Below are 12740 nucleotides of genomic sequence, written 5' to 3' on the forward strand. Positions count from 1 at the left end.
AAGATGGTACTTTCCTACAATGACCATCCAGCCGAGACACTCTGGGCTTGGTTTGGTTGGTCTTGAATAGTACAGTGAGAAGTAAAGTAACAAAAATGCTTCCAGCTTATTTTTTAGCCATCTCATAGCTACGTCCTCTGGTAGAAAAGATACATACGATTCAACGGAGGAAGTGAAAAAGGTAGAACCAACTCTAAATCATCTGTCAGGTCTGAACAACAGGATTATGGATTTTATAATGCAGCACACTGCTTCCAGGGCGTGGGCAAAAACAGAAGTATCCTCAGAAGGTTAGAATGATTACTCAATGATGCATAAGGTCGACCCAACAGTATGGGTCTGACAGTGCTTAATTTGTAAATAAAAACGTGACGGTGCTCAAAGCCCTCCACTTAAACATGTGGCCGCTGCAATTAAATGTGGGAGCACGGAATACTGAGGGAGCATAATACTGAAGCAATCCCGGGCCTCTTCAATCCATTTACAGCCACTCCCTTCCCCTCCAGCTCACTCTTGCAGCTTTCTTCTTTCTCCCATTGTGACGCTTTTTCGTTTTTCTCTTCCTCCCTCTTTCCCATATGTGTCTTTTGCTCGCAGTAAATGCTTGGGGCAGAAGAATAAGCGCCAGCCCTAAAAAATAAGTGCTGGGGCTCAGCATAGGAAACAACAAGCACAAATTAAGCATTGGGGTCTGAACTAAACTCCACTGCCAAGCACAACAGCAGCCGTACCAGATGAAATCCTACATGTCAAACCCATCGCCGGAGATCACAGATAATGTTAGTGTTTATAAACAGATTGTGGTTGCACTACAACTAGTCTGACAAATAAGGATCAGCTGGTGCTCGGATACATATTGTGATCTGCGGCACCCTTCCCATCTCCCTCCTCGTGCTCTGATCCATGCTGCACTTGTGTCTTGCACCGTTTCACCTCACAGACTGATGTATGAAAAGGTCTCTGCCACTTTCCTCCTCGTGACCCGATGCATGGTGTCTTGTCGGACAGCATTCAGCCCTCGTGCCATGCTGCACTCTCTGCCCCCTGCCACTGCTCCAGCTTAAAGTACCTAAGCACGCCGTGCTCTCTGGCAATGTCTCCACAAGCTATGATGCACGCTGTTCAATATCTTGTGATTTCTGACCCCGTGGCACGTCATGCTGTGACGCATGCTGCGCTCTCTACCAATGTTCCCACATGCTGTCATGCATGTTGAGGTCTCGGGCTCCGCTCCCGCCCGACGCTCCGAGGCGTGATGCGCTCTCTGGCACCGCTCCGACTCACCCCTCCCGCGCCGGCGGCTTGCAGCGCCGAGATGCGGTAGTTCCCCAGAACATATGGCTCTCGTCACGCTGGCTGCTGGTCGGGGCGTGAGTTGTGGAGTTTGGGAAGGCTCACTGGGCGTATTATGATGTGGAAAGTTTGAAAGGCGTTGCACACGGGCCCAGCCCATCGCTCCTGTCAATTTATTTCTCTTGGGCACGCCTGGGTCTGCCCCGTGCCCGGCCCCTTCCTGCCCTGGAGTCATTTGTGCCTTCCCTGGAATTGGAGGCGCACGGCCGGGAGGACCGGTTCCCGTCCGAGGCAGTGGGTAAAGTCATACCTTCTTCTCTGAGGTGGTCGGGGGCACGATGCATGCCCACGAGTGGCGTCGCTGAGAGGGCTTTTGTCTCTGACGCTGGGCAGCTGGGGAACCCTGGAGGCGTGGGCACCATGAAGGCACCGCAGAAGACCCCGGGGCGAACCGACCAGATGTTGGGCGCGATGGCAGATATTCTCAGCTCCTTCGGACTCCCGAGTCACCAGTGGGTGAGTGTGCCAAGAGTCTGCAGGGCCGTTCGGTGCAAAGAGTTGTGACTGAGCGGCAGGGAGGTCGGTGCATGGCTTGACAACAGGAGTTTTGGAATAGGTTCCCATGGATGCACACACTAATGAAGGGTGGCAGCAGAAAGTGTGCTCTAGGAGCTGCCAAAACCGAGGCTGGCATTAATGGTAATTCGCAGGTTGTTGCCGTCACTAAGGCTGGCACTGCCCAGAGACATGCCGACACTAAGGTGCCCACGAAGATGCTCACACCAAGGCCGACCCTACTTATGCTACTAAGGCCCTGCCCGCTCCTTAATGTTGGCATGGATTGCGATGCTCAGCTGGTGCCCACATGAAGTCTGCCGCTGGAAACAGTGCCCAGCGCATTGCCATGCTAAGGCGGACATTTATAACAGCGGCCTCATCAATGCACACTGAGGCTGTCATTCATAAAGCCGCTGAGGGGTCGCCCGCAGAAAGCTTGATACTGATGGCCTCGCCCTTGAGATGCCCTCTCTAAGGCTGGCAGTCCTCATAGTTCAGTGGATATTTGAGCTAAGGCTGGCGCTGATCATGGCACTCAGGGAACAACACCAGCCTGGCACTAATGCTCTGAGGATGTCCATGGTAAGGCTGGCATTGAAGATCGTGTTCACGACAGTCAGTTCTTGATAGTAGTGTGCAGTGGGTGCCCCTCCAAGGCTGGCATTAGTAACAATGCTAAGTGGATCTTTGCCCTAAAGCTGCTGTTAATAGCAGTGTTCGGGGGTGCCCACACTAAGCTTGGCACCGAAGCGCTGCGGATACCTATCTTTAACAATAATGCAGAGGGTGCCGTTGGTAATGATGCATACCCCGAGGCTGGCATTAACGTTAGTTTCACGGGGATGCCCACATTTAGGCTGGCCTCATTATTAGTGCACTGACGGTGGGTGCCCTCCATGAGGCGGGCATTGGTCGAGACTTGTCCACAATAATACTTGAAGTGAGAAGGATTCTGTGGGCTACGCCCAGACTAAGAATGCAATTGAAAACAGGGCACCATTGGATGGGCAAGTGGAGGCTCAAATGAAACCCTGCATTGACGAGCCTAGAGGCCCTATTTGGTGGTTTATTTTCAATAGATAAGAACACAAAATCGGTCAGGTATTGAATAGTGCGCCCTGGGGCGCCCATGCTCAGTCTGGCATTAATAATAAATCTTCAGATGATGCCCACACTAAGGCTGGCACTCAATGTTTCTCACAGGATCACGCTCACAGCAAAGGTGGCTTTGACAATAGAACTGCAGAGGGGCGCCCACAGTAATGCTGGCATTTGGTAATAGTGCTGAAGGGACCATGGCATCGCATTGATGATAAAGCTCCGAGTCGTATGCCCACACTAAGACTGGCATTGGTACCATATATATGCGATATGTGCACACCACAGACTTTGTGCGCACACACTTCTGGAGAGCAGCTACACGCGCGGGCCATGCACTGGGCTGGTCTCCATGCCCCCCCCCCCCCTGGGGGGGGCAACTGTTTTCCGGCGCTAAGACCATGTGCACATCCGTGCTGCACACGCCTATGTGAGTCCAGATACTCATCGGCATGTGCCAAACTGACCTCTACCACACACCCCTGCTGCGGTCAGTGGTTCCTGCAGTCCCCCACCGCCGCTCCAAGCCCAGTGATTACCACCGAGACCCCATGCAGGGTAGCTGGGTCCCTCGAGCCATCACTGCGGGTGCCAGGCCCAGGACCATCTGTACATTCCTAACGAGACAGATGGTACCTGAGAAACCCACCAGTGTGCCAGGCGCTGACCTCACCCTCATAGCCCTAAGGCTGGCAGATGTGTCATATGGGATCAGTGTGCATCCTATGCATCAACAACACGCCTCAAAACAGAGCCTGTCGGGACAGTAATATCCCCACCCCGTTGGCAGTCCCTTACCTCGCCACACGTCCTCATGGAAGCCGTGGGTTCACCCTTGATGCACTCCCAGTGTGAGCGCCTGGTGTTCCTTGTTCCACGGCGCAGGCCTCCCTGGCTCACGCCTAGTTGTGTGTGTGGTGGTGGGAGGCCGCACTCGTGCTCTGGGAGTTTTACTGGCGCCGCCTGGCATCAGTAAAAGGCTGACTCTGCTTCCGCCGCGCCAGGAAGCCTGCCCACTCTCTGAACAAGAGAACACTTAGGGCTTGGGAGCCTTTCTGTCAGCAGCCCTTCCACGCAAGGCTGGCGATGAATCTGGCAGTCCAGTGGGCGCTGGGTGCCAAGGGCCAGGGGTGTGCAAGGCAAGTGAACGCGGGCCTGGCACGGTTCCGTCTGCACCTGCGAATCACGGGGTGTCCCTCGCATTCCCTCACAAACCGTGGCCATGGGACACGCCTCGAGCGCAGGGCTCCTGCGTGTGCAGACCCCCAGGTATCCCACGGGAGCCGTAAACACAGCATTCGGTGCTAATCAGCTCTTTATAGTTCCAGCCTCGTAGCATGTATAACTGAGAAGATCTTGGGAAGAATATTTTTTAAATGTGTTATTTCTACACAGGTCATGCCATCCTGGTTCTTTGTTTGCATTTTTCAGCGTTTAGTCCTGAATTCCTAATGAGGAGCTTGCACTCGATGTGACCTTCGCCAGATTATTTTTTATTGCATTTTGTCTCGACATATGCATAGCTCCTTTTCCCAGTGCCAGACTGAACAGCTGACTCGGTGTTTTGGTGCTTGGTTACCAGTAAACAGCTGGATCTGAGCTGCAAACAGAAGGTTTTCTTTAACCTCTGCAGCACGGAGGTATAAATTGTCCCATGTCTTCCTGAAAAGTAGCATTACTAGTTTATCTGCTTGCAACTTTAGTTGATAAAAGTTACTTTTGATTACCTTTCATTTTGGGATTGCACAAGCTCACATCGTGATCCCTTTAAACTCGTATCCAAATGAGTGTCGTGACCGTCAAAGTTTTCCTTTGCGGGGAGAAAGAATAGGACTTTTTTGACTGTCTTGGAAACATGGAATTTCAGTTAAAGACCATTGAATATCTCAGATATATGAGAGGCTCAGTCCTCCTCCCCCCTTCACATTTTGCGGGAGGCGTCATTATTTTGTGCTAGGCCACTGAATGCACGGAAGAGATGCCGTGGTGTGGGTGGGCTTGACTTGGCGGAGTCCTCTTTCACAAGGGCATCCGTGCTGTGCATCACACGTGCCTTTCATTTGCCACACTTTGCTGTGTTAACAGCTACCTGGCAGCGGTGCAGCACTGTGCCGCAGACCGTCGTGCAGCACTGCCACCGTGTGCTGGAAAGAGAGCCCTTGGTTTCCACTCTCCCGGCATACATCGCGCCCCGACCGTGTCCCGTTTACACTCATAGGCCCATATTTATACTTTTTTTGTGCCGCATTTGCGTCACTTTTTTACCCAAAAGCGGCGCAAACTTACAAAATATGTTATATTTTGTAAGTTTGCGCCGCTTTTGCGTCAAAAAGTGAGGCAAATGCAGAGCAAAAAAGGTATCAATATGGGCCATAGTGGCTTACGTTGGGAGCCAGTCTGGACGTGGAGATGCTTGGACTGCGCCATGCTAGACGAAGGCAGCTGAGGGACTTGAACGGTCTACTCGTGAATCCCTTCCTGCTGGGCCTGCCCTGCTCGCAGTCTGTGCAATTTACCTCTCAAGAGCCCCTCTGGCCCAACAGCTGTCTGCCTGCTCCCCGCCAATCAGCTGTCTGCTTGCCGGGAACCTGAGGCAGGGTAACCAGGGCATCCTTGCTGCAGGGCAGGACCACTACAATTTGCCATTCCGCGATGTTTTCCGCATATTTATGGATTTGCCACATAATTAATCTTCTGGTACATAATCTAGAGATTTTTGTACAAAAATGTTTGTAGCGCAAAAAGGTGAAAATTTACTGAAATATCGTCAACAGTCTCTACACATGTTGCCCATAGTGGAAAGCCCAGTCCAAAGACTGACTGGCCTTTCCGTTACCCTGTTCGAATGATTAAACTGGTTCTAATGACGTGAAACATTAACCCACGCAGCGTTAGCCTGTTTGAAAATAACAAAATTAATGAAGTAATACTCTTATGAAATGTGTGGCATTCCGTCGCATAACTTTCCTTATTTTGCCGGATAATTTAGTCAATTCTGATTCACAATTTAGTTATCTCTTGCCTCATAGCTCCAGTGGCACTGTGGGGAGATCCAGTTGCCGTACAGCTAGCCCTCCTAGAGCTTCTGAAAGCTCCGCCGTTTCATATGCCTGCCCTTGCCCTGCTTCAGCGCCTTGAGGTCACTGTTTCTGGACAAGCACTAGTCATTGTCTAATATGCCTCCTGTGAACTGTAGTGATTGGTACTCGTGGCGTGCGCGTGCTGCACTCCGGTCCCTTCAGCTCCCTCCACGGGACCGAGGACTAGGGGCACACTGCCGGATGCTACCAGTGAATAAAGTGACTATAGCATTCATACATTAGATGGCATCGATCCCAGTTGTCAGATACCAATCAAAATATCTCGCATTCAATGCCACACCATTAGAATGCTTTGTGGAAATTACCAGATTTTACCATGTCAACCATTTTTTTTACCGTGTGGCCCTTTTCCTCAAATAAAAAGTTTTTATTTCTGGATAAATGTCCTGCCTTGACAGCCTTTGTGTACTTGGTGTTGAACTGCTATATGTGGTATATTTGACCCCACCCCAGCGCCTCCTGTGCACCCTGGCGCTGACTTAGGCCCAGCAATGCCAGAGGGGAGCCAGGGAGCCCGAGGGGCCTCGTTTATCCCGAGAAACCGAGTATCTGGTCCCAAGGATGGCAAGGGAGCTGGACTAGAGACTGATTTAGGGCGACCTAGCTCCCCCTGGCTACAGGCCAGACACATTTCTTACCCCTTTGTGCCCCCTCGAGCCCCCTCTACCCTACCTGTGTCTCTCACCCCGCTTAACTTTCCGCCTCCTCTCGTCTCCTCAGTTCCCCTCTGTATCTTTGCCCTCGTTTCTTGAATTCCCCCCTGTTCCTCGCCCTCATCTCTAGCTCATCTTCACCTCTTCCTCACTTTGGCTCCCCCGTCTCTCTCTCTTCTGTTCAGCTCCCTCCCGTCACTTCTCCTCAGTTGCTGACTGCCCCTCCCTCTGCTCATTTTCCGCCCCATTAACCTCTCCTCGCTCGGCTCCCGCCGACCCCTCTTCTCCTTTATCGCCCCCCATTTTCTATCTTTTCTGGTCCATTCTCTCCTCTTTTCCTCTGATCTCCGCCTCCTCTTCTACTCAGTTGACCTCTCTTCTCAGTTTTCCAGTTTTGTCCGTCTCTCCAGAAATGGTATTTCTTTTTTCCACAGTCCTTCCTGTCTCTCTCGCCCCACCAAGTCCCTCTGCGTGCCTCCCTGGATCCCCTCTCTTGCCCCTTTCTCCATTTATTTCCTGCATCTCTTCTCACCCTCACTTCTCTGCGCGTCCCTGCCCATCCCCACTTTCCCCTTTCCCCTTCTTCCACCACGCCGCCTCCCCCTCCCTTGGCTTTTCAGCTCTTCCAGACCATATTCTTTCCTCCGTGTCTGCCTGAATGTTCCCTTTTTGAACCACCGAAGAATGTTCCCATGAAGCAGTCTGGGAGAGAGGCAGCTCCTCTGATTCAAACGGCCCAGCTCGAGGTTTCAAATTACCACTTTGCAAAAAAGTCCAGATGTGGGCTGATAAACTGGGCCTTAGGTTGACTGGGCTTGGAAGGCTGCTTGAGACAATTTTGGAAAGCAATAAATCACCCAGAGCAAGGAAAGATAACGTATTTAAATGCGGACTTATTGCATCACTTTTTTGGATCTTCTTTTCTTTCCTCGCCCGTTGAGCTTTCTGAATAAAAAATCAGGTTAGGAAGCTTCATGGTGATTTAAATCCCGGGGCAATGGTTAACCATTTTCATGTGAGAACTGCACGTGGGGCGGCGCAGGGGAGACTGGCGGTAGTTGTGGTGTGAGCGGGTGTGACTATGAGTACAGTGGGGGTGACAACTGACACGGAGGATAATTATGTGCAGTGTAACCTCAAACTCAACCGAATCAGTAACAAGTCACCAGTAATAGGTTTTGATTTGGGTAAATAGGTCATTTTTATTCCTCCCACAAACCATAAACATAACATTCTTAAGACATATTGAAAATTTAATTAGCTGCACAATTGGTAGAAACAAAATCTCACATTACAATTCTGTTCGTCAATAAGCAACATAGCACACCTATCTAAAACATTGGCGGTCTAATTAACGATGATTGTTATATACATTTATTTACATTGAGGCATTCCTTGCGAATGGCACAGCACTAAGGTCTTGAATTCCCTTCTTCCTACTCGGAGCACAGAGGTGAAGCCGCCTGTATGCTTGAGTGGCAGCTCCATCTCTCTGTACTGCTTGCCCCTGCCATGATCCCCCCCCAACACAAGGCTGAAGGCAGGGGTCGCTCCATGTGAGACCAGTGGGCTACAGCCCCAATGCCTATGCTGGTAAACCGCAAGCCTATGCCCCAACCAGGTGGACATATCATTGCAGAATAAGGATTACTGCTCTTCAGCTCAGTGCTGTCCTAAAAAAAGTAATTGATCGAGAGTGCATCTGTCCTTGAAATCATTTAGGGCCTGATTACGACATTGACGGATGGGTATCCCGTCCGCCATATTACAAGTTCCATTATATCCTATGGAACTTGTGAAACCGGGGGCAGGATATCTGTCACATTGGTGACTGAGTATCCCGTCCACCAGAGTCATAATCAGGCCCTTAGTGTTGTATGCCATTATCCCTGCTGCATTTTGTGAAATTTAACAATCCCAATAAATTGCAATAATAAGAGGCTGAGTGGGTGGGACTATCACGCAGTTGTGTTCTGGATCGATTACACCGTGTCTCACCCTGGACCTGATGTTACCATGGCCACTCGAAATGTGGGAGCACAAGTTGTGAACTGGCCTAAATAGTTAGCTGCCATTGCATCATCGGGGTCGTAAGTGACACGTGAACTGCTTCTAGGCTTCATCGTACCTGTCCTGTGACTTGGCAGACAAGCAGGGCTGTGGGCAGCACAGGCCTGTGCTGCCCACAGCCCTGCTGCCTTGGGTCAAAGAATAATGAAAGCAGGGGGATGCGAGGATCTGAGTGGGTCCTACCGCCACACCCCCCTATGGGGGGCTGCTGGAAATCTCCCTTTCTTCAGGGTTGCCCCCAAACATTTGCCTCTCTCCTCCTATTTTTCTGACCCTCTTTCTGTTGGATTTGGGACTCTGGGCACTTTACTACTGCTATTCAGTGCTAACATATACCCAGGGCCTGTAAATTAAATGCTAATAGTGGGCCTGCAGCACGGATTGCGCCTCCCACAGAAGTAGCCTTCCAAACCAGTCTCAGGTCTGCCACTGCAGGCCCTGCATGCACAATTTTCTGCCACATTAACTCAGCAAGTCAAACTACTTGCCAAGGCCTAAACTCCCTTTCTGCTACACCTAAGGTAGGCCCTAGATAGCCGTAGGCGCAGGGTGCTGTGTATGTAAAAGGTACGACATGTGTCATTATGTACTACATGTCCTAATACTGACAAAAAGCCTATTTAGTTTCTCACTTCTGTGACAGCTGCTCCTCTCATAGGATTGCAATGGAAATGCCCTTACATATGTCTAAGTGGTATTTTCTGATCTATGAGGAATTACGTGGGCATGTTTAGTATGTTTGGAATGGTAGTGAGAATTCCTCCTTATTGGTATAGGTGGATTTTTTATTACCATTGTACAAATGCCACTTTTAGAAAGTGAGCATTTCTCTGTGCTTATATCTCTAGTGCTTTGCAGCACGACCCCAAACCACGTCTGGGGCAGAGTGACAGCTCCACTTGGTGCATGCTTTCCAGACAGCCATCAGACAAGAGGGCTGGGTGTGAGAGAAGAGGCATCTGCATACTGATAGTCTTCCTGGGCAGGGGGCAGGGAGGGTTGTTCACACCTTACATGTGAATAGGCAGTGTCCTGCCCTCACACAATGGACTGTTTACTACCTACTAATATCTGGAGACGGCTGTTTTGAAAGGATATTGTGCTTGACTTGAAAGGACTCCCCCTGAAGTTACCCCCCTAAACAAAGGCATTTTTGAGTATAAGTAGAAAACACTTTTTGGAACTGGGACAGAACCTCTCAAAGAAGGACTACTGGACTGCACAAAGGACTCATCTGGTCTGCTCTTCTGTTCATTGCCCTGTTGCCTGGTATCTGCTGGGGGCACAAATGACTCATCAGTATTGCTTTTCTGTTTGTTGCCTTGCTGCCAGTACTCCCTGACTTGGACTTCCCTGGCACTGCTGGATTGCCAGGAGTCACCACCACTGTTTGCCTTGGTGTGCAGGCCTGCCTGGCCCTGTGTGACGCAGTGTCTCTCCCAGGAAGCCCAGTGCGTGGAGGGCACTGGTTTGGTCCTGGTCTCTCTACAAGTTTAGTGCATGAGGTGCGCTTCCATTTTATTTTCTGGTTGTTACCTGGTGCAGGGGGAGTATTTCCTTCCTCGCACCCTGGCCGCACCCTGGCCAAGAGCTGAAAGTGAATGTATCCTCATTTTGCCTCAGGGTGTGCAGTCCGCACTCTGGTGCCAAGGAGGAACATGTGGGCAGCGTCTTGCTTTCCCTGATATTTGGTACAAGGAGAAGCATGCAGAGTTTTCAGTATGGCCTCCCCAGGCAGGGGAGCTGTGAGGTGCAACCATCCCAGGGCTAATTGCCCTGTGGAGGCACCAGCCCGCTGAGTGCAACCTGGCGGACGGACGCTGAGGGCCCACTTGCTGAAGCCCCACCTCAGGGAAGTCTTCAGACTGTCACTTTAGGAGCCTGGAGCATTGGCTGACTCATTGCGCCTATCTTGGTGGCAGCCGCACTGCAGGTCCATGGGCTGCCTGCCTATGAACACTCCCAGCCCCATGGAGGTTTCCATGTAACAGACTGCTGTGAGTGGGAAGCAGTCCCAGAAGCCCTGGAGGGTTTCTGGACCAATTAAGTCCTCCTAGTAGCTCCCCCCAGGAAAAGGAAGGCTGCAGGGATCTGGAATAATGCACCGGAGACCCAGCAAGGTCTCCCCGCCAGACCAGACAGTGTGTGTGTGCCCCCTCCAGGTTGTGGCATACTTTCCGGGGACGCAACCTGGTGATCACCTGGGAAGCTGCCTGTGTGCTGGCAGAGGCGTTGTGTGGTCGCAGTAGCTGCCTCTTGATCTGCTCGGTGTATGGCGAGGTCTAGAGAAGCTAAACAGACCATCCCTGCAGCAAGTGCTCCCCACCTAACGTTGGCACATACCTGGGGGGGAAGTCCTCAACAGAAGGCCCCCCCCCCATCGGGGGCTGACCACCACCTGGAGCATAACGGTCCCAAGACTACCACAATTCCTGTAATAGTAGCACAGGTACCCCTGTAACCTACTGCGCACACTTTGGCCATAAGCATATTTCACCAGGCTCTTTCTTAGTGTTCCTGTAATCCACCTAATAGGAGGACTGGGAGTGCTATGCCTGTGTTTGTCTTCCGGGCATTATGGGCCAGATTTACAAGTCCCTAGCACAACCGGAACGTCACTTTTTGTGATGCTCCTGTGGCGCTGAACTGTGCACCACATTTACAAGGTGGCACTAAGCCACTTTTTGTGGCTTAGCACCACCTTGTAAATATGGGACCCTACGATGCAGTTTTCTGCATCAGAGGGATGTGCAATTGGTGTTGCTGTGGGCATTTCCACGCAACACCTATTGCTTTTGACGCTGGCCCAGATTTACAAGAAGGCATAAATCTGTGGCATCGCCAAAAACGAACGCTGCAGCATTAGCATAGTCCAATGAGGGGGAGTACTTTTATTTCTTCTCGTTTTTGCTTTTTCCATGTGTGCTGCATTTTGCAGAACACATGGAAAAAGCAAAAGGCCATGAACCTCGCTGCACCGCTTTTTAGTAAATCTGGCCCTACATGTTTTGCTGTTACACTTCCTACACTGATGTTTTAGTCTTAAACGCTTCATTTTTATTGGTGCATTTTGTGAAAGGTCCCTCCTTTGTATGCTGAGTTCCTTCCCAGGCAATTTCACTAAGTGAACATTTTTGTTGGCCATCACACAAAACACACTTCCTCCTGTTACAGCGTGTGATGGCCCCTCCTCCTATTTCAGTTTGCCTTTCATCCCAGCCGCGATCCTTTCTAGACATTCATGCAGGGAGCAAATAACTGTCGCGCTCACGCTCATGTCGGCCGTGGCACTTTGAATTGACTTGTTTCTGTCAACTGTTTTACATTTCATTTTCAATTTATATGGCAAGGAAAGTCCAGCTCGGAATTTACAGTGCTAATAGCTCTAACTCGAGAAGACCCATTGCATTGCAAATGCTTGTTTTAGTCTGGTAGTACCAAGATAATGATTAAGGTCGCCAAATGTGTATAAGGTGTTCAGTTATCGTACTACCTACTGCTATGACAACACCTTAGGGATGTATGGGATGTACTGTAGTGTTTGCTACCTGGATAATATGTTAACTATCATTTGTCCTTTTTCATACTGAGTCATCGTACAGCAATGTCATTTAATGTGCAACATTCATTATTTATGTTGTGTGGCTTCCTACACATTTATGATGGGTGATACCTTTGGCCTGATGATGCATGGTGATTCATGTAGTTACCAGCATAACTTAACTCCTGTATCTCATGCCCTGATATATAACAATTTTGTTCCTGCCTAGTCAAGATAATAAGTACTGACTTAGGAGGCGTGTGGTGCGCACAGTTCTTGTGAATATTGTCACTTTGGTCTAATGATATATATACATGTAATATAGAAACCTATTTTTATATATCCATGTGTGGAGTCTCTTTTGTGGTGTATTTGTTATGCCACTGGTGTGTGTGTGTTTTGCAAATGCTTTACACGTGACCTCTG

At 50.1% G+C, this 12740-nt stretch overlaps 1 protein-coding gene across 1 annotated transcript in view; it reads left to right on the top strand.

The window, feature by feature from the left end:
- Positions 1-1330: 1330 nt before the first annotated feature.
- Positions 1331-12740, top strand: part of ARHGEF25 (Rho guanine nucleotide exchange factor 25) — a 728124-nt gene continuing 716714 nt past the window's right edge. Inside the window, exon 1 of the mRNA XM_069230834.1 lies at positions 1331-1809. Within this exon, the coding sequence (XP_069086935.1) occupies positions 1636-1809 (174 nt within the window). The 5' untranslated portion in view covers positions 1331-1635. The remainder of the gene's footprint in view (positions 1810-12740) is intronic.

The sequence above is a fragment of the Pleurodeles waltl genome, chromosome 4_2 (genome assembly GCF_031143425.1).
Source record: "Pleurodeles waltl isolate 20211129_DDA chromosome 4_2, aPleWal1.hap1.20221129, whole genome shotgun sequence".
In the NCBI taxonomy this organism is placed as follows: domain Eukaryota; kingdom Metazoa; phylum Chordata; class Amphibia; order Caudata; family Salamandridae; genus Pleurodeles; species Pleurodeles waltl.